At 44.2% G+C, this 21,540-nt stretch overlaps 1 protein-coding gene across 1 annotated transcript in view; it reads right to left on the bottom strand.

Annotated features, from left to right (window-relative positions):
- Positions 1 to 1,401: 1,401 nt before the first annotated feature.
- Positions 1,402 to 21,540, bottom strand: part of Rhbdd1 (rhomboid domain containing 1) — a 108,249-nt gene continuing 88,110 nt past the window's right edge. Inside the window, exon 7 of the mRNA XM_028789420.1 lies at positions 1,402 to 3,954. Coding sequence (XP_028645253.1) covers positions 3,860 to 3,954 — 95 coding nt within the window. The 3' untranslated portion in view covers positions 1,402 to 3,859. The remainder of the gene's footprint in view (positions 3,955 to 21,540) is intronic.

The raw sequence follows: 21,540 nt of genomic DNA on the forward strand, positions 1-21,540 counted from the left end.
ACACACACACACACACACACACACACACACACACACACACACACACACACACGCATGCATGAACGCATCCACGTACACACTCATGCATTTGAGAAGCAGTTTGGCTTACTACCTGTCATGGTGTGAATGAGCTTTCCACTTCAATCCTCAAGTATTTATTGGTTCAGAGATTTTGAAGTACTGCTGAAGGTCCTGTGAGGACAGACATTGGATTCCAGTCCCGGTTCCTGCCTTGGGAAGGAAGATATGCTCTCATGGCACAACCAGTATCTCCAAGTCACACGTGGACACCAAGAGACACAGACCCAACAAAACCAGCAGGTCTGTGATGGGAGTTGTGGTCTCTCAGAAAGGACTCAACCAGGGGCTGGCATGAGGAGGATATAGAGGGCGGAAGGAGAGGGAGATGCTGCTCCTAACACAACTGAAAGGATCCCAGCATCAGAAGTATTCACAGCCTGGATGGTGAGACCAGTGTGCTCGGCTGTTAAGAATAAACGGGATGAGGTCCAGAGCGGCTGGGAGCCCAGTTGTGGAGGTTAATGGCGCTGACCTTTCCCATTTGTCAACAGACAAACAATAAAAGGTATCCGGGACGATGAGTGGTATTGCTAAAATGGCTTCTGGAAGCCCAGCTGGCAACAGCAGTTGGAGTTGAGTGAAGAGGTATTTTAAGTATTGAGCAAGGCAATGAATCCAAAAGACTTCAAGGTCCTTCCAAGCTTAGAGTTTATGACTCAAATACTGGTGAAGAAAAAAAAAGTCAGGGCAGCGGGAATTAGGTTAGAAAATTTCTGCAGTCACCCACGGGAAGGAATAGAATGGTATACTTAGGAGTAATTGAATGCATTTCTTTCCTGAACACCGACTCCTAAGAGAGGTCCACTCTATGTGGCAGAGTCACCTCTGTCACTCCATAGCCAACTCCCCTGGCCAGATACTACTTAGGGTAGGCATGTACGGCTTAGTTCCAGTCTCAGTAGCAGGCATTCTTAGGAGAAACTTTGCAAATCATAGGCAACACACTGAAAGTCATCAAGAGGGAACAATTTTAACTAGTCCTTCCTCTTGAGAACCAGGAGAACCTTCTGAATGAAGGGATCTGTTAGGCTGACTGACCACACCAAACTGTGGGAACTGGACAGAAAAGACAGTTGGAAGATTGCTAGTAAAGAACCAAATTTAAAAAATCGGCTCTTGGTGCTTACTCCCTGTTGGAAGCAATTAGCTTCTGCTACTCTTTCTTAGACCACTTCCAGTTTGTTGACATTACTTTGAGCATTCCTTATTGTGGATGTGGCAAACACAAACAAAAATGTAATGACGAACAAAGAAAAGAATTCCAGACCCAGAAAACAGTAAGCGCTGGCTACAGGCAAGCCCATGACTTGAACAATACAATTATAATTTCCAGACCATCTTTATTCTGGAAGACATATGGTTTTCACTTATCCCTAAAATGACTTTTCCCACATCTGTAATAAACATTTGGTGACATTCCACTCCATAAATAAAGAAAAAGTGCATATTATAACTACACCATCCAAAATTGGGATTGCAGTGTCTTTGTCCAACAAGTCAAGCAAAGCAATCAGGTACCATTATTGCACTCAAGCTATATATACACAAGCTAGCGGAATTCTAATACAATTGATTAATAACTTTGGTGAGAAAATAACAGTTACTGAGCATTTGAGTGTGGAGTGAGAGAGACTTGGAAGGATGGGAAGGTCAACAATAGGCCATGTTCTAGGTCATTCAGAATCACATCACATGCAGAGACATGATTTGGTGCAGGTATGCACAAATAAGAATAATGACATAAGAGTGTTAGGGCAGAATTTCAGATGCTATTGAAAGGTGGCAAGTAGGGAAAAGGTTATTCCTCATTGTGGTATGGAAGGCAAATGTCTAGCTTGAGAGTCAGGGATAATTTACTTTGACTATTATAATTTAAATGTGTTTGGAGGTACCAGGCTCAGGGGCATAATTTATAACATCAACTGGCTGTGGCTTTCCACCAATTACAAATTACACTAAGGTACCCATGCATAGTGTCTGGATAGCCTGTCTGAATGATCTTAGACTCCATGGATTTGCTTAGCCCATTCATATGCAAGTGTTAAAGACATTCCAGGTGGATCCATATTAACAACTCGGCAGAGCTGCACAGCTGGTGTGCACCAGATGTGTCAAATGCATACAATGGAAACTGAGACATTAATACCCTCAGAATGTCAGCCTTGGGCACCAGTTTCTTTTAAAGCTGAGCATTTGTTTATACTTTTATTTATATACTGTGAATTTCTTTCCTTCCTTCATCTTTCTCCCTTCTTCCCCCCTGTCTTCTTCCCTTTCTTTGAGAAAGGGTCTTGGTGTATAAGGGTGTGTGTGTGTGTGTATTCTGGCTGGCTTAGAACTCCATATGTAGACCAGGTTCGCTCTGAACTTGGAGATCCTCCTTCCCTTGAATCCTGAGTGGTGGGATTAGAAATGTGTGTCATCAAGGCCAGCCTAGGGATTTTCTTAATGGACACAGAGTACTTAGCTTTAAGTTTGTTTTACTGGCTATATGTTTCTTGAATTCATTGTATAATTAATCTTCTGAAAGCAGCAGACACTTTACACACTTTAAAAATAGAATATAAAACTGTAAACAAAGAAAGTTAGGTCCTATGTGCCCGCCCCCAAAAGCTAATCGCATCACCAGTTAGTATTCTCTCCCAGGAGTTTGCGTCGTGCATAGGAAAGCTTGTCTATCCCTGTTCTCAATGAGAACTATCCATGAAGGATGAGTTAGAGCTGGAGCACCATTTGCTGCTCCAAACTCCCTCTGAACTGAACACTCCCTGACTGTGAGGCAGTGGTGGCACCCTGTCTTTGCCTTTTTAATTCTCAGAACACAAGAAAGAGAAATGCCTTAAATGACTGGGACAATGGGTGTATAAAACATAGCACTTCCCTGGGGCATTTTTTTCACTTTGTTTATGATGAACTGCAGCCATAGTGGCCAATGAGAAGGCACTTTTATGAAGAAAAAAAAATTTTGCTGCAAGGGGGAATTCCCTGTGAGAACCCCAGTCAACACCTCCGCTTTGCTGTGTGTGTGTGTGCCACCTGCTGCCGCTCTGCGGAGCAGTTAAACAAGTCTCATCTCCTGCTCCTGGAGGGGTGGCTCTGAACCCCAATTGCTGGTGCCACATGATATCTAATGAGCGAGTAGGTTTTTTTCCCCTACCTTAGAACACTTAGTCCCCTGTAGTCATACATTCTACATGTGGAATAAGGCAGGAGTTGTGAACATCAGGCAGACTTAGCGGCCTGAGCACCCCGAGGGGCCTGCGTGAAAGAGAATGGAACACCCTGGGAAGGTAGCCACATCCTCTTCCCATATCACCATGGAAATATGCCAGGACGACCAGGGGGTGGCACTGCCCCTCCTGCTAAGCCGAGTTCCTGGCATGGCAGGCAGAGTGAGGGCTGAGCCACTCGGCTGGTGAAATAACCCACTTCCTATGAAGGTCTCAGTCTTCACTGCAGTGGGGATGTGCCACTGAGTCTGGAGGGAAGGAGAGAAAAGTGGAAAGCGGTCCCAACTGAAGAGGTGGCCTTCGGTTTAGGAGAGATCATGGGGCTAGACAAGCCACTTGGGGACAAGCCTGGTGTTCAGACATGTCAGCTGGGCTTGTGCGTCTGGGCACACAGGAACCACAGAGAACCTGTTCATGGCAGACACGAGTGATCTGCAACAATAACGGTGTGCTCTTCTTTTGTTTAAAACCAATTAGGGGCTCGGGGAGTAAAGTGAATGGGCTGCAATGGCACAGCTGGAACACGCCTTCCCCTGCATGGTGCCATATCACTGGCCATCAAATCTGTGAAGACGCTGTCTCCTCATTTCTTCTTCTGGTGGGAGCCGGAACCCATACGGTACTGGGCCATTTCTGGTATTTCCTACAGTGAGAAGGCAAAAAAGGGAAATCACACACTGCCTATCCATCGTTCTGACATTTACAAGGCACTGTGTTCTTCTGTAGGATTCCAAGAAGAGAAAACCAGCTGTTTTGGTGTCGTCTTTATTTCAACATTAGAAAGACACATAACAAACAGATTTCAACTTTAGCTGTCAATACTAATTTTAACACAGAGTAAACATTTTTAGCGTAGTTCAGTCCATAAACTTAATTTGACTCAGTCTCAGCTTCTTGATACTCAGTCCGCACTGACTTTGTTGTTCTACCATGCTCCATGATTTCCATCATTTAACCTTCCATGTGTCTCAAGGGCTGCTTTCATTTTTTATGACCAACTCAACTGGCTGGCCTCCCCTCTCCTCCCTCTCACCTGCTGGTACTGCCAGTCTGGGTATCAGCAGCACACCTGGCTGAGACATGAGTCCTACCTCTTCGGAGGTGAAGGGCAGCACACACGATGGAGACCAGAAGCAGAGTTAACTGACCCACTGGGAGTATGACACAATGTCTCAAGCCATTAGCCTCCAACAACTCATTGGAACCTGTGTCCTTCCCCGACTCCAACACACACACTTTGCTAGCTGACACACAACACTACAAGCACAGTCGATACAGGTCACATGACTGAGAGGGAGGCTCTTCAGACTCCAGCCATACTTGGAATACAGGCTGCGAGAGCCTACACACATCAGTTGGTATGTGCACGCATGTTCTGAAAGACACACATGGTCCTTGATCTTAAACCTCAGGAAGGAACTTTTATACCCTCCATTGGACACAGGTAAGAAGGTGCCACCAAAGTGCCATGCTTTTTCACTCCTGGATCTGCAAGACCTACTAACTGGCTATGAATCTTTTTCTCATCACCTATATCATCTCAAAGTTTTCCCCTAATACGAACTTTTTAGTGGTCAGCCATTCTCTGTTAATTGTCCTCATTCAATAGCTGCTATGTTCCGCCAGACAGTGATGGCATCTGTGTGCACCTCTGCTCCCTACTACCAGGGACAGAAGCTTTTGAGGTGTTGGGGACATCTTTGATACTTCTCACCTCTTGTGCCCTGGATCAGTCCTAAATACATAGCTGCTGTCAAATAAGTAGGGTCTTAACAGCACGTGCTTATGACTTTCAGAGGGATCTGTTATGGCTAGACATCATCCATCACAACTCAGGGCTGACATGGCTGATTCAGGGAGCAAAGGCTTTAGACTCACTGGCCAGATGGCAGGGTGAGAAGGACAATTGCTTCCTCTGAACGAAAGCAAGTGGGCATGCAATCAATCTTTGGGCATGTGATCCTTCTTGCTCATTCTCCACAAATAAGTTTTTTTCCAAAGACATTTACCATTTATGTTCATACTGACAAAGCAGGTAACTATCACAACTATTGTGAAGTATCAGAGAAATTGATTTCTGAAATCAGGGGTTGAAGAGTCAATTCAATTCATGACTGGAATTTTAGTTGTTAAAGAGAAGTTCACAAAAGGAAGTCAAGACACTAGTGATTTTGTGTCTGTATTGTTCCAGAGATCCCAATACATACTTCTAATGGTCCTCTCCTATTGTGACACTAGGACAATGACCTCTTAAGCCTGTGGATTACTTCTTGACTTGACCAGTCAAATTGAGTAGGAAAGGCTATGTGCCCATAGTCATCCCTGATAATGAACCTTTACTTCATGGCCTTTTCATACAGCAAAACATATGTCACTGTCTTAACCTAGATCAAAGATAATAGAGAATAAATACACTTAAGAACTTCCACCATAAACAGTTTATGAATCTTCAAGTTTCAAAGTTTCTCAGGGTACAGTTTTGCCGTCTTTATAAGGAATTTGTCTTTGCTCAGAATGGTGCATTTTTGAAATGGCAAATACATGAATCAAATCAACACTAGTTTATTGCCTAAAATTGCTTTATGTAATCAGATCCAAATCCTACTTTGCTGTTTATGGCTGCTTTTTAACAAGGAGTTCTTAATTGCACTTATGAACACAGGCCAATCAATCTTTGACAGCGCACTGCAGATGGGCAAGGACTCAATTAGAATGAGCTGTGGGGAGAATCAGGAGCAGCTTCAACGTGGCAAAGCTGCCACCAGGCCACAGGCCACAAACCCGTGCAAGTGGAAAGTCCTCAGACTCTTCAAGGAAACCAGTGTTCTCTGTTATACTTCTATGGGAGGATCCATAATTGCCTTTGGGAGGACTATCGTTGCCATGATGGAAAGAAGAGCAAAGAGGGGGCAGAGGGTGAGGGTGCTCTCCCCTCCCTTCTCCTCCTCCCCTCTCTTCCCCTCTCCCTCCTCTCCCTAGACCCATTTGCAGGGCATTCAAGGATAACCAAGGCTTAGCCAACAGAAGAAATGCCACATGCTGAAGAGAGGATTCCCAACCATATCTACTCAGTGGTATGAAAGTCACTCCATTTATAGGGCCAATTAAAAGACAGCAACATGTTAGCAAGACAGCTCAGGTCACTTGGCCAGTACAGAAGGGAACCATCCTGGAGCCAATGTTTTCTGACCTCTTACAACCTACCCAACTGCCATCACTTCTGAACCATTGAACAAGTTAAACCCCATGCCTTCTCACCATGTCTGACCTGCTTCTCTTCATGGATATGTGGACTCACCGCTATGTGAACACAGAAGACCAGGTAAGTCCAGTCTAAGCCCACAACTCTCATGAGCCTTAGCTAATATCAAAGATACAGGTCTATAATACCACCTCGTGTTTCACTGAATTCCCATGCAAACCAGAGTAGTTTGGTTTTCTAAGAACACCACAGTGCTACAGTTTCTATCAGCACTGCAGCATCAATTCAGGCCTTATGTTCTGTGTATTTTTACAAATCCTTCAAACTCAGTTTCTGGTAACAGCAAAGCTACCCTCCTATCTGAATTGCCTATTTCAGGATCCAAACACTATCCCACTCCTGATCCTACTTACTTTTTAAGCAATTTTCAATTGTAAATAAATCTCTGATATTCTGAAAGGAATTCTTAAGTCAGGTGTCAGTCAGTCATCCCCCTGCTGCTTGCTGTGTATGCACTGTGGGTCAGTATGGTGCCGGGACAAGGCTCTGGTCACTCTGGCATCTAGTTCCTTCCTTTGCATTGATTTTAAAGCACATTTCTGTGTTTTCCACCCACCTGCATCATCTATGACTGTTCTCTCTCTGTTCAGGGTCCTGCGGACATGTTTCAAAGCATCTCAATCTCTGATATAAGCTCACATTTCTTAGGGATACAGCATAGGGCCTGGGCCAGCTTCATGTGAGTGGAAGATGTCTCCAATTTTATAAAGGAAACATGATATTAGAGATTCAGAGATGGTTGCCTGGGATGTCTGTCTGGGATTCGTGGACATGCCTCACATAAGACACTTCACGAAGCAGGCCCTGGTTGGTTCCTGTGTGAAGAGCTGCTGACCAAGGGGGCTGCTGGCCTTCTACTGTTCAGGAGGGTAACAGCCTGAAGAGATCCTTTCTCTTTCATTGATTGCAGCTGTTCTCAACATGAGGGTCGTGAATTGCATATCAGATTATCATGCATATCAGATATTTACACTACAATTCATAATAGTAGCAAACATGCAGTTAAGAAGTAGTAACAAAGTCATCTTAGCACAGCACAAGGAGCTGTGTTAAAGGGGTCACAGGGTCAGGAAGGTTGATGGAGAACCGGTGGTTTACAGCTATATGTCTTGAGAGCTACATAAGCTTCCCTTACATTGGTCTTAGTTTGGGTTGGTGAGGGTGGCTCCCCAACGAGACTGTTCATATATATATATATATATATATATATATATATATATATATATGTCTCACTTAGCAGCATGTAATAACCACCTGTTACATCCCCAGTGCCATCAGAAATCATATTGAATATTTGTGTTCGAAGAGAACTAATGCCATAAGATATGCACAAAATGAAATCTCAAGATTAGTTAACTTTTAAAGAAAAACATATTAACTTATCCTTAAGTGCATTGATGTCTTGCCTGCATGCATGCCTGTGCAAGAGTGGGAGATCCTCCAGAACTGCAGTTATAGATAAGTTATAGATAAGTTGGTAGCTTTCATGAGGGTGTTGGGAATTGAACCTGGGTCCTCTGGATGACCAGCCAAAACTGTTGAGCCATCTGTCCATTCCCAATTAGTAACTTCTTAATGAAAGAGTCCAGTTATGTTTGTGGGTACTTTTAGCAGTGATTTGCAGCTGTATGGAGTTGTCACCTACTAAAACCTTGCTTTCTAAGAAATGGATAGCACAAGATAATTAACATATTTCAGTGGGCAGTACATTTTTTGTAACACGGAGGAGCCTTTGGACTGTTGGGAAAGTCCAAGTGTCCAGTACGGACCTTTTTTCCATTTAGTTAAACCACACACTGACCACTTACAGGCCTGGATGAAATGGCTCTGAATACTAGAGGCTGGCAATGAACATTAGTATTTATGAGACTCACCCCATGTCCCTGTAAATAGAGGTCAGACCCCAATCTTACTCAAAGAAACAGTAGGCACGCTTCATAGGGCCTCAGGAACACTCGCAGTTTAAGATGACTTAGCTCGATCACAGCCCCAGTAGTGAGCTCATACGATTTATTGATTTGTGGTTCTTGATGGAAAAATTTCAGTTTTCCTCCCTTATGTATAATGCAGTAACCTGTATATTTTATGGCTAAAGGAAGGGAAGCAATTTTCTCCAGATAAGAATTGCTGAAGAGGGCTGAGAGATGACGGCCATTCTCCTATTATTTACCACTGGTGTAGACAGGGATGCTTAGTTTGTGGGCGTGCACAGATCTGCACATGAGCCAAGCACTCAGGCCATTCTACTGTGAAGTCATGGGATGGGATCAGGAGGGCTGGACAGGAAAAAGGGGCTGAGGGGTAGAAACTAAATAAACCGCTGGCAGTCTGTGGTATATCTGCCGAGGAACAAGGGCAGCAGCATGGTCCCCTGTGCTCTCTTTCAAGAACGTTACTTACTAGAACTGCAAAGGCTTCTGAAAGTCCAGTTGCTAAGTCATTTTCTTAAAAAGATCAGAAAGGTCTGGAAGAAAGCTCTGCTCCAACAGTTTGGAAGGATGATCTCTGAAGGGGGGTGGGTGCTTAGGTACAACTTTACTTTCGGGGTCGTTAATTATCATATGATGTCTCTCTGTCAAAATGGCCTGGAGTCCACCTAAAACCACATGGCTTTCATACATATGGACGTCTCATGATGGCTTGAAAAAAGGGTAATAGACAGTCACGATTTCAACCCTGACGTTTCCATCTTGCCAACCAACCAATCAAGCCAGCCAGCTGTAAACCTTGATCGGCACTTGGGATCTGAGTGAACAGCTGAGCTGCAGAGCAGAGTGGCTCTGCTGTTCCACGGTTCTCTTCACATCAGATGGCTGATGTGACGGCCATGTGACACAATTGACCTGGGATCAACAGGCAAGGAAGCTACTGAGTAAATTAAACTGTCAGGTGCACGCTGTTTACTGTTTTTTTTGTTTTTAAATAGCGTCAGCATATAGTTTAACTCTGCTACTTGCCACAGAAGCACTAACATCCTTCTTTTAGGAGTATATGACTTGATCAACTTCTATGATCTGAGTAGGTGGAACTAAACACATAGGTAGAAACACAAATGTCCAGAACTCAGAAGCTCCCATCCCTTCCTCCCAGAAGGGTATGCGGCTTTCTTTCTCGTTTTATCAAGTTTAAAATACTCTGATCTCTTCATCCTTGGGTCCTTACAGCCATGCTCTTTCCTTTAAAGCCTTGGGGTTGCCTAGGAGTCTTCACCTCGCCATCTCGCCTCTAGCTTACCACCCTCCCTCCCCTACCTCTTATTTCTGTGCCATTCTCTAACACATGGGTCCATTTTTAACCACACCATCCAAAAAGAAATTCATAACAGTTAGTCTGAGGGCCTTAATTCTTAACTTTACATTTGTGAAAGTCTTCCACATTACTCTGTGTGGTCTCAGTCCTACATCTTTGTACAGGTGAAGAATTGAGACAGTAGATTTTTACGTAATTTACCAAAGACTCAAGGCTCAAGCCCCCTTCCCCCTTGGTGTCCCAGGCATGGATGTGCTAGTCCCTCAGTTAATACCATGACCTAAATCAGGAGGATGTCATTGTCTTATTGGTGACTAAGGTACTAGTCTGTTTGAAAACACTAGGTACCATCTGCCTTCTGCCCCCCTAAAATTCTCCACAAATGCCAAATTTTATTTAGGACTTTTAATATCCTCTTTGAGAAAGATTAAGGTATACCTATACCCAGCCAACATTGGTAGTTCTCTGCGGTTTCTGAAAGCACAGAGTATTCTAACCTCCTACAGAAACATGGAGGAACAAGAAGGAAGCATCTGACTCAAAGCTGAACAGTGGAATGTCATTCTCACAAGGACTCACTACAATAAGAGAGATTTATTTTAAATGAATGGTTAAAGATTTTAATGTAAAATGTACAAGGTAAAAAATGTTTAGAAACTCTGTCTTAAAACTCTTCAAATTTTTATCCCTTTAGTGGTTTATTGTGAAGAGTTTCAGTGAATCTGAGAATGGTTTTTTAAAGCTTCTATAGACAAATAATAAGGCTTTAGAAGCTTCTAACATCTCAATCTGTAACAGAATGCTTATTGTTAGTAATCGAGAGATGCTTTGGTTTATCCAATCATATAAGCTGAATTTGGAGATTCAAAAATTCTGCTTGCCTCCAGGAAAGACCTTTTCTTCTCCCATTCTTTTGGACTTTTTTTTTTTATTACTGGAAATCATTTACAGACATCCATTGGACGAATACATACAATCTCCTAGAAAAATAGCCATAGTCTCCCCAAGGACAGAAGCCACTATGTATCCTTCACTCCGAGTGGCTAGAACACAGGAGGCTACAGAGACAGAGAAATGGATACACATCTTCAAACATGGGTGTGAGGCCATTAAGTAACAATGGAAAATAGAAACTTGAACGTAAAATACAGAAGTCAACTTTGTGCTGTGGGTCTATGAAGAGTAAAACATAAGAAACACACCTAGTCAGTGCAAGAAGGATGAAAGCCCTTTAGCATACTGAAGTCCACACCTCTAGGATGCTGTGGGGTTGGGCTGGGCTGCAGGCTGTAGTCCTGACCTCTCCTGATGTTTAGAAGGGTCCATAGCAGACAAAAAGGAGCACAGGAGTATGGCTGCTCTCCACTGCTAGGTAGGCTGCTTTTGCTTATGCCCTAGAGGCCTCCAAGAGTTCCTGATGCTTGATTCAGACTTCTTGGGTATCTGAGGCCTCCATTTATTCTGACATTTGCCTGCAAGGGACAGGGACTTGCCACTGTCTGTTTAGAGCTGGCTTTCTTGAAGGTAGGTCTCTGGTGATGGACGAGGGCAGGCAGTGGAGTTCTAGTGGTCTCAGGGCCTAGATGGGAGGGCTCATTCTCACTTCTTGCTCCTTGATCCTGGGGTTTTAGCCAACCAAGGAAGTTTTAGTTTCACTGTTCAGCAAGGGAGAGGATAGTTGGGGAGTGTAATCTAGAGTATAGTAAGCTGAGATAAAAATGTAATAGCATTAGGTCCTTTGAGACACAATGAAGGAAGCTGGACCCTGCTGCTGCTCTCCACCTGCTACGTCCTTCATCTTCAAAGCATGGTGGTGGTTTTAGCAGCCCTGGCCCTAGGCACAGTGGTTTCCAACAAACAGCAACCAGTTAGCCAATGGAGGCAGACTCAAGCTGAGAACCTAGCTAGCCATTCCAAAACATCTGTAATGCAAGAGTTCTGAACAAAGCTAGATGGTCTTAGGCACGGCATGGGCTCACAATGACTCTGCCGGGAGCTTAGACAAGTCATTGCTCTTTGGACCTCAGACTCTTCATGTGTAACTGAGAGGACTAGCCCAGCCTTGTGATACTTCTACTCTGAGGTTCTCAGTGAGACTTCAGGGCTGGGAGGCCCCTCTAGAGAGCATAAATTTGCCCTGTCTGCTACCTACAGAGTGCTGTTTGCTTCTGACTTTTGGCAGCTGGACATGAAACCACTATGTTGTGCTCTTTGGCAGTGTCCTATAACTCATTTGGTCTCGTTCAGTGCCCTGCTCTAACACTTTATGTCTTTTGTTGAAATATTTAGATAACAATGCCAAAGGTAATAGAAAATTCAATTCTTGTGATGTCAATACGTTATATTATTAAGGTAATTTGTCAATACTAAGAAAAAGCCATTAAAATATTACCAAGAACTTAGTTCCAGACTTTATTTGGATTCTGCCAATTTTCTTAGGTCTTTGTTCCATGGACCAATCCAAAGGATTACAATCCACTTACTTTCTTGGTTTGTGGGAATTTCTTAGTCATTCCTTTTTTTTTTTCCCTATGGCCTTGACTGCCTGGCTAGACACCCAATAGATATTAGGTTTGTTTGATGATTGGCCTCTTAATTAGGGTGAAGATCCAAGTTTTGACAAAGAAAAAAAAAGCCACAGAAATAAAGCTTACTCTTTGTACACATCAAGGACACATGTCACCAACAGGATGGACCGCTGGTGAGGCTAACCCTAAGGACTGTTTTGCCAAGTACAATTCTTCACTGTACATCTTGTTAAGGTTTTATTTTTATCTGTTTTATTTGTGTGTATGTATGTGCGTATCTGCACATACGTGCAGATGTCTGTAGAGGCCAGAAGAGGGTGCTGGACATGCTGAAGTCAGGGGTCACATAGGGTTCTGCAGTGCCCAACTCGGGTGCTGGGAATTGAAGGCCAGTCCTCTGCAAGCAGAAAATATTCAAAAACCCTAAGCTGTATCTCCGAGCCCACTGTAAAAACTTCGTTTGTGTTCCAAGAGGATATAGCTTTGATCTTTGCCTCTACAAGTTCCCCGGACAAGCTGGGAGCAGGGAGACAGGGAATTTCACAGGAGACTTGTCATCTAGCTACTCATGCTTGGGAATGAGCAGCAAGTGATAGAGTCACTTATAGCCTTCACTGGGCTCCGTCTCTGATGTCAGTGTGGTGACTCCTTACTGCTCTCCTCATGTGACTCACCAGGGAACTTGGTTAAGAAATGGATTTAGGTTTGGCGGGGCTGCCAGTAGGCCCAGACACAAAATTTTTACTGCACCCCTGTATGTGAATGTGACATACACTAGCCGTTGAGACCAAATATTTTTCTGCTGAAAATAACCAGTCAGCCTCTCTCAGTACTTGCATTTGCCAGCAGGTGGAAGCAGAGGCCTACAACGCAGTGTCTGCAGAAGAAAACTAGGACACATTCCAGTCAGCAAAGCATTCCGCACCGTAAGCAGAATCAGGGTCATTTTGAAACAGATGGGCTCTACAGAAGACGCTGCACCAAATATTACGGAGTTGTTTACTGTCTAGATGGTCTGCAGGTTATTTGCCAGCACCTAGCAGCTTTCGTGCCATATCACAGTTCTTCCCCAGGAAAGACTAACGAGGCACTGGGAGAGAGGACATAGATACGGGGGATTTCTCATCAGTTCCGAAGTCAGAATTCATTATTTTGCTCATGTGCATATGCCTTGTGCTGACTGTTTCAGTCTATAGCCCCCTTACAACACTAACTCCAAATCGGAAAGGTGAACCCATGCAATTTGTGGTGACCGTCAAGACTAAAGGTTGTAAGGACAAGAACAACGAACAATCTAAGCCTAATTGCAGGGGTTACTAACTGGCTCCCATGGCGGTTCCAACCCGTATCAGTTACTGCTCTCACTGCTGTAACAGCACTGCCGACAGAAATGGTTTAAGACAGGAAGGATTTATTTTGTTTAGGGCTTCAGAGTTCAGTGCAGGGCTGCTTGGCACTGCATGCTTGGGTAGAACATGGTAGCAACATGAGAAGAAGGCAGAGAACCTTTCTTCTTGCTGGACAGGAAGCAGAACAGAGCAGCCAGGTCAGGACATAATTATCAAAGACACACCCCAGTGACCTACTTCCTTCAACCAAGCTGCACCTCATACTTTTTGGCACCTTGTAACACTGCGTCATATTATAAATTCTGCAGTCATAGTTTAGATCCATCAAGGGATTAAACTACTCGGTCAGCACACACACAGGCGTGTTATACTAATCTGGGCATTTCTTTTGTTAGAACTGATTTTTATTTATGTGTATCTGCGTGAGGCTTTGTGAGTGTATGGGTACCACTTGCATGCAGGGGCATTCTCCAGAAACAAGCATTAGCCTGCCTGGACCTGGAGTGTAGTCCTGAGTCAGCGTGTGAGTGCTGGGAACTGAGCCTGGGTCCTCTGCAAGAGCAGTAAGCATTTCTAATGGCTGAGCCATCCCTCCAGCCTCAGATCTGGGAATTTTTAAACACATTTACAATCAAGATTCGCCATCAAACCTCTGTTTACCCTTTCCCAGCCCTCCTACCTGCTCTGGCCCCACTAATTGTGCTGGTCTAGAGGAATGTCAGGCAGAAGGCAAGGAGGAAGAGAGATCAGGAAAAGGCTGGGTCGCTCACTCTCACCGTGACAATGCCTGACATAGTAGAAGGGACTGGATAGCTGTATAGTCACAATATGGCTAGACTAGTTTTCTCTTTTTTTCTTTCTTGCAAAGCACTGAACTGATTAGAACCTAAGATCAGAGTATTCCATGAGTTTTAAAGTCTGCAAAGCCCCTTTCACACAATGGATTTTGCCAGGAGAATTCACTGGCTTAGCCTGTGATCTCAAGTAGCTGCTGCTGTCCTGCCTGTTGGTGCCAGTTCAAGGCACATGCCATGGACCGGATGCCTGTCCCTTCCCCCAGTTCAAATGATGAAGCCCTAATCTTTACTGTGGTGTATTTTCAGGTGAAGGCTTTTGTGAGTTGTTAGATGAAGTCTCTGCAATGGGGCTGGTGCCCTTGTAAGGGGATGAGGAGGCCAGAGCTTGTTGTCTGCCATGTGCACAATGGGGAGGCTATCATCCTAGGCAAGGGAATGCTAGCTCTTGGAACTCAAATAGGGGAAGCTAGGAGCCACAGACTTTGGAAATAGAGTTCAGTTCAGTTTGTTATCTCATGAATTTGCCTGGGCCCTAGAGTTCTTGACACATTTAGGAGCAAGAAACAGACTGACAGATGAGATGATTGATACACACACACACACACACACACACACACACACACACACACTCTTAAAAGCCTTAAATATTCACACTATACATTTTTCAAAGACCACAAGCCTGAGCAGTGTATAATTACATGTCCAGATGTATTGACATCAATGCATAACTATGGAGATAACCCCTGACCTGGGAAATTGTCCCCGACAGTCTTACTGGACCAGAGAAGCATGGCTGTTGTTCAAATCCATCATTAAAGCTAAAAGCCCTCAAGGCATCCATCTCTTTCAGGTGGAACCCTGGCCATGACAGTGACATAGTCAATCACAGGGCTGGGCCAATGGCTCTAACGAAGGACAGCCCAGGGTAGACCCACAAGAAAGATAGAAAGAAAGAAAGAGAGAGAGAGAGAGAGAGAGAGAGAGAGAGAGAGAGAGAGAGAGAGAGAGAGAGAAAGCGGCTTCCACCTTATGGCATCATTATCTGCTGGGCCAAAGCAGCAAAGAAAGAAAGGCAAAGAAGTCAGGAGGACAAAAGGCTGAAAACCAGCCAAGGAGACACTCTGGAGGAAGTGTGATGCTCACAACTCTGGAGTGGTAAGACCTGGCAGACAATTTGGAGGTGAGGACAGCCCAACCCTGTTTCCTACCCGAGTGGATAAGCTGTGAGATAAGTAGCCTGAGAGGCCTTCGGGGGGAAAGACACAAACAAGCAGAAGCCTTAGTCCTTGGTCTCTAGAGCTCTGCCATTCTGTGGGGGTCAGTCAGCCCAGAACTGTGATGGCTAAAGGCAATTCTATGATATGATAAACTATCCTGGAAGAAGCACTTGTTTCTGAGTGTGATGGCATTGAACCTAACCTTGAATCTAATTCCCACTTTCTATGTGGTCTTCTAGGTCTGATTAACTCATTTCTACCCAGAATTCTAACCTTGTGCACAATAAGACTTGTGTATCTGTGTTCGTCTCTATCCATGCATGCATGTTCTTGCATGTACTTGTGTCTGTATGCATGCATTCTACATGTGGAACTGTATTAACATATATAAGAATAGGCTGCCCTGAGACTAAAGCCTATCACTTTCAACAAACAAATCCTCCTAGGCGTTTCTCAGGGACATTTATGTACTCTCAAAATAGCCTGCTTCTAATTGCCTCAGACTGGTGAGAATTAATCTCAAAAATGATTTTGAGATGTTCTGTATTATTGAGATTTGCTAGCAAACAGTGAGAGTGAGTTACTCCTAAACACCTACTCATTATTATCAGAAAACTACAGTGAACATTATAAACAGAAAAGGAAAAACCAGACCTTTAGAGGCTGGAACCAGACTCATTCTGGACAGCTGCAGGTGTAGATGAAAGGGAAGAAAATTACTCCCTAAGCATTTTGGGAAACATATGTGGTTTGGTTTTTAAAAGGCTAGTATTGGGAGGCCTCTCTACAGTTTTAAGGAAAAAAAGAGAGATTTGATAAAGTTTGTGAGGTATGACGGCACAGGGGAAACAGAGGTTAAAGGTGAGCCTTGGCTACACAGCAAGCTCCAGGCCAGCATGGTCTATATTATGATCTTGACTAAAAGGAAAAATAGAACATTGGGCAGAGCATAGAAAGGAGAGTCAGTGAGTGGGATCCAGGCGCTCATAAACATTATAGAATTTCAGCGCAATGAAGCTGAGTTCCAGAAAGGGGACATGGTTTTCCTAAGAGCTGAGGGGGTATGCCCCTGCTCTAACGCCCTTGGCCGTCTGTTCTGGCTGCATGGCTGTCTTCCTTTGTTCTTCAAGTCATTTCATCCAGCAGAGTCCAAATGTCACCTGCCAAACACGAAGGAAGCATCGGCCCTTGCTCTACGGCCTCTTAGCTGTGGTGGGGAACCACACAGTGGGTGTGGACGGATAGCTGAGTTTGAGCATGGCCTTTCCCTTTATGTTTGCCCTCAGACAAGTCCTCAGTGCTGGTCCTCGACTTTCTTATTTGTACAGTGAAGAAGTCTAGGGAATGCACAAGTGCGTTCTGAAGGCCAAGTGAATTAAAGGAGTCTAGCACCCAACCGGAAGGAGACCCATGAGTGAGTCTGTTTCTCTGACAACTCCATTCCATGCACTCTTCCCCTTGCCTCCTCTCATGCCTCTACCATTCATCCAGTCACACAAGCCAAGGTCTTTCACACCCTTGATACACCCTCTACCTCAGCATCCTCCCATCCTACCTACTACTAAAGCCTATGACTTTAACACATGGTCTTACAGCCCCCATGCAAAGTCAGGTTTCAGCCCACTCCTGTTGCTTTTAAACCATGGGCACAAGGCTTTCTTGCCATGAACTTCCTCAGCAAAATGTTACAAAAAAGTGGAAAGCTAGGAGGGTGAATGAAGAAGAGAAAGTAAATCGATACAGAGAATATTTGAGTTAAAAGAGAAAACAAGAAGGCCAGGCAAGGTGGTGTACACCTTTAATCCCAGGATTTGGTAGGCAGATAGGGCTCTGTGAGATCTCAGGCAGCCTGGACTACGTAACTAAGATCTAGGCCAGCCAGGATGGCATAGTGAGACTTTTTTTTTTTTTTCAAGAAAGAAAGCACAAGAAAACAAGAAATCAAGAACAAAATTGACGGGTTTGTTTTTGTAAATGCAACAGTTTCTAAGAGTTTCCTTGGATCTGAAGACAGCCAGTAAGGGCATTTGACTTGGCTAAGAGCCCACACCTGTTTGCAAGATAACTCTCTTAGGGTACAAAGACTAAGGGCAGTAAAGCCCCAGTCAGGAGTTCTGCCAACATGACTGATGGAAGTGGAATGTGAGCCTATGAGTCATTTGTTGCTTTAAATACTATAGAGAAAAGAATTTGTAAAACATGCCCAAACAGCCTGGCTTTGATGTGGTGAGCTCTTTTAAAACCACATTGTTCAAGTTTATGCAAAAATGCAAAGCTGTCATGTTTACAGTGGTGTTATTGGAGGAACATGGCAAAAAAATAAAATAAAATAAAAAGTACAACTGTTCACTTTAAAGGCAAGACTTAAAACTTCAGAACAACGGGGTGCTTCCCAGTACTAATTCACGAGCTGTCAAACCTCAAGAGGGTAGCAGTGAATGCTTTGCAGCATCTTGGCCTGACTGGGGAGCAGCTCCATATATATATATATGAGACGGATCTTGTTAATTATGCTGCAGGGCTAGGGTAATGTCTCAAGGGTTACCATTGCTCCTGGGGCAGGCTACACATTACACATCATGCACTGCTCTGTAACTGACACACTGAGCCTGGCTAGCCTTCCCAACACAAAACACCTACACCTGAGTCATTTTATTATAAAAAACAGAAGGGGATTTTTGGGGATTATAAACATCTGAAAACAACATTGTCATGAATTCCAGTCAGCTATTTTGGACGCACGGGGATGGGTACAGCTGAAGAACAGAGCAAACACACTTCCATTCTTGTTTACAGAGGAGGAGGTAGAGGTAATCACGGAGGTAAGATCACACTGAGTGCAAACGAAAATGAACACAGAGTCAGCTGCAGGCTGAGGCCAGACACCAGAGATGCAGGTCCCAGTGACAGTCCTTGACCCCTGTAGCTCAGCTACCTTTTTCTGAAGGCAAACGTACACAACTTTGTAACCACAAAGAGCCAGGAGCCAGACTTGCCACAGCCTGATGGTTCTAGGACCCCATGCCTTGTACCAAGTACCAGGTCTCCACCGTGACCTTGTTTGATATGTCTTAGAAAAAGAGGGGGCGCTTCAAGAGGACAGGTGGGGTACATTAAAATAAAGCCTTGGTGTGGGATAGAATCATGACAGGAGAATCATGGTTGAGGATTAGCACTACCTTCATGCTCCAGTGCCTGGGGGCCTCCATGCTAGACGCCTGTGACGGGCCCAGCTTTGTCCCTTTGCCTGCAGTACTGATAGCCACACCTAGGCATGCGTTGATACTTCTTCCCATTCCCTTCTAAATGAGACAATAACCCAATGTGTGAATCCAGCTGGTTGTTTTCCTTTCTCTTACACAAATGGATATTGTCAGAAGGAGCACTTAACTTCAGAGAGCATGCCAGTGTCCAATATAGAACATGAGGATGTGGAGGGAAAGGCAGAAGGGAGTATGAAGTGGTCAAGGCTCAGAAATCTTGATAATTTGTTAAAATACTCACAGTACTAGACACTGCTCCTTTAATGCTGCTGCATGGCAAAGCAGCTCACGCTAGCCTGGGTTGGATCAACAAAGTCACTGAGTAGGCATGCTCATTTTTCCCTGTCTGGGGTATCTACCACCAGGGGTGGGGTGGGGGCACCTCTAGGTTTAAGTATATGCAGGGGACACAGATGAGGTTAGAGACAGGGGATCTGAGAGATGACGGACAACGGCTGTAATCACACTCTACAAAGAGCACACCATTCAAAGCTCTACGACCTGTGCAATGTTAAGTCGCATCTACAGCTTGTGAGCTCAGTGACCCAGAGGGACCACCCAGGATCACCTTTGTTTTCCAGATGCTAAAGTGGAGGCAGAAGTTAAGAACTGACACAGCTAGCTCTGAAAGTGTTTGAAGTGAAACCAGCTCCCTGAGTCCAGTGCCCATCCCGCCACCTCTCAGCCAGGACTCAAGAGAAAGGGTTGCTAAGATGGCCAACTCAGTCTTGCTCAGGTAACCCATAACCTGTTAGAACAGAGGTCAGATTACAAAAACTCAAATGTGCAGGTGGCAGCAGCTAACCTTCTACCAAACAAGCCCTTTACTGATTTCTCTCTTCCTCTGATTCACATGCGCAAAAGGCCTAGGTAATCTCAGAGTAAACTTCAGTCTGTTAATTGATAGCAAAATGTGCTTAAAGCTGAAGCCGAAACACAAGGTTTGGGAGGCTCAGAATTCTAATTATTTACATCCATGCACTCAGTACTATGTGCAAAGCATCCATGGATGAGGAATACACTGGCCTACCTGGAGGCTGTGAATCTAGGCAAGAAAGTGGGCTTGAGAAAGTTCTGTGAGGCAAGACAGGGCTCCAGATCCTTCTGTTGCCTCAGATAGACCAGCCCTTTTGCTACAGGTATGGCCGACATGCTGAATGGGCATTCCTAGGAGTGGACAGCTAGTTGGATAAAAAGGCAAAGCCACAGGCTCAGGATGGAATACTATTACTTACTGGCTGTGTAGTTGTCCACCCCAGCTCAGAGAGGTACTGCAAGGTAGCATGATGAACCAGTTCTGCCAGAGAGAGAAGCAGGTCAGGGATCTTCCCATTGAGGTGTTACTCATTTAAATGGTAAAAATGAATGCTAAACAAAGGTCTGGCCTTTGCAAGAAGGAAAATCTCTCCAAGGAAACAACTTGGACAATACAAAGCCCTGCTGACAGTGGTAGGAATGGTGAGTGAGTGGGAGAGGTTATACCCTAGAATCAGTCTATGAAACACTCCCAAGGCGCTGGAGCTTCAAGCTTAACAATTAAGCACTAATCTTCATATGGGAGACAGATTTAAGTTAATGTCAAAACAAAGGAGAAGGCAGAATACAGAGAGAACTAGGAACAACATCACGACCCTCAGTGGAGCCAGGCCTCTCCACTGTCACTCACTCAACCACAATGGCCAACAACGCCTCTAGCACAAGAAAACATCTCAATGATGCTCTAGAGTAATTGTTGCCCCCAAGTGACTCCAGGAAAATCTCATTCTCTCCCTGGGGAAGAGTACACTTTCCTGTCACTAATTAAATGGTCTAGTTGAGTTTATAAAGAGAACATCTGAGGATCATTTTATGAACACACAGACACACACACACGCGCACACACACACACACACACACTTATGTGCTATGTAACACGGCAGTCAGTGATACATTTGGCAGCAGTCCCATAAGATTACATTATCTACTGATAAGAGCTGGACCCAGTGATTCCAGAGAGACTGTCCATCCTTCTCCAGGGACCAAGTCTGTCTTATTTGTGTGGTACCACTACTGTGGGTATTCAATAAAGATAACAAAGAATGACCAAATCCCAAAGAATTTTTGTGAAGGGAGGGAAAGTTGCCTCTCCTGCCTTGACCCAAAATCTTGGTCCTGCAGGCTTTGTGTTTAGCCACCAAAGATGTAGCATCCTTTTCAATCTGCAGCCTGCATTAAGGAGTAAAATGGTGCTGAGGATGGGAAAGGAAGGTTCTTCTACTTATGGCACCTTCGATTCCCTTCTTTCCTCATATCTAGTCTCTTTGTAGCCTTCTTCCATAAAATGAGCCTTGCTCCTAACTTTCCATCGTGTTAAAATCCCATAGCTCTGCAGAAAGGCCACATAGATTCTCCTTTGGACTTTTCAATAAGATGTCACATTCTGTGAAAAACTTAGAATTCTAAATTACAAAGAGAAACAGGCAAAAAGTACCTTTTTGATTCTGCCAAGGAGCTTATTTGAATATTCAGATATTACTAAGAGTCACATTTATTCCATGAATGGAAGGCAAATCAGAGTAAACTAT

This window comes from Grammomys surdaster, unplaced genomic scaffold (assembly GCF_004785775.1).
Source record: "Grammomys surdaster isolate TR1022 unplaced genomic scaffold, NIH_TR_1.0 125833, whole genome shotgun sequence".
NCBI lineage: Eukaryota > Metazoa > Chordata > Mammalia > Rodentia > Muridae > Grammomys > Grammomys surdaster.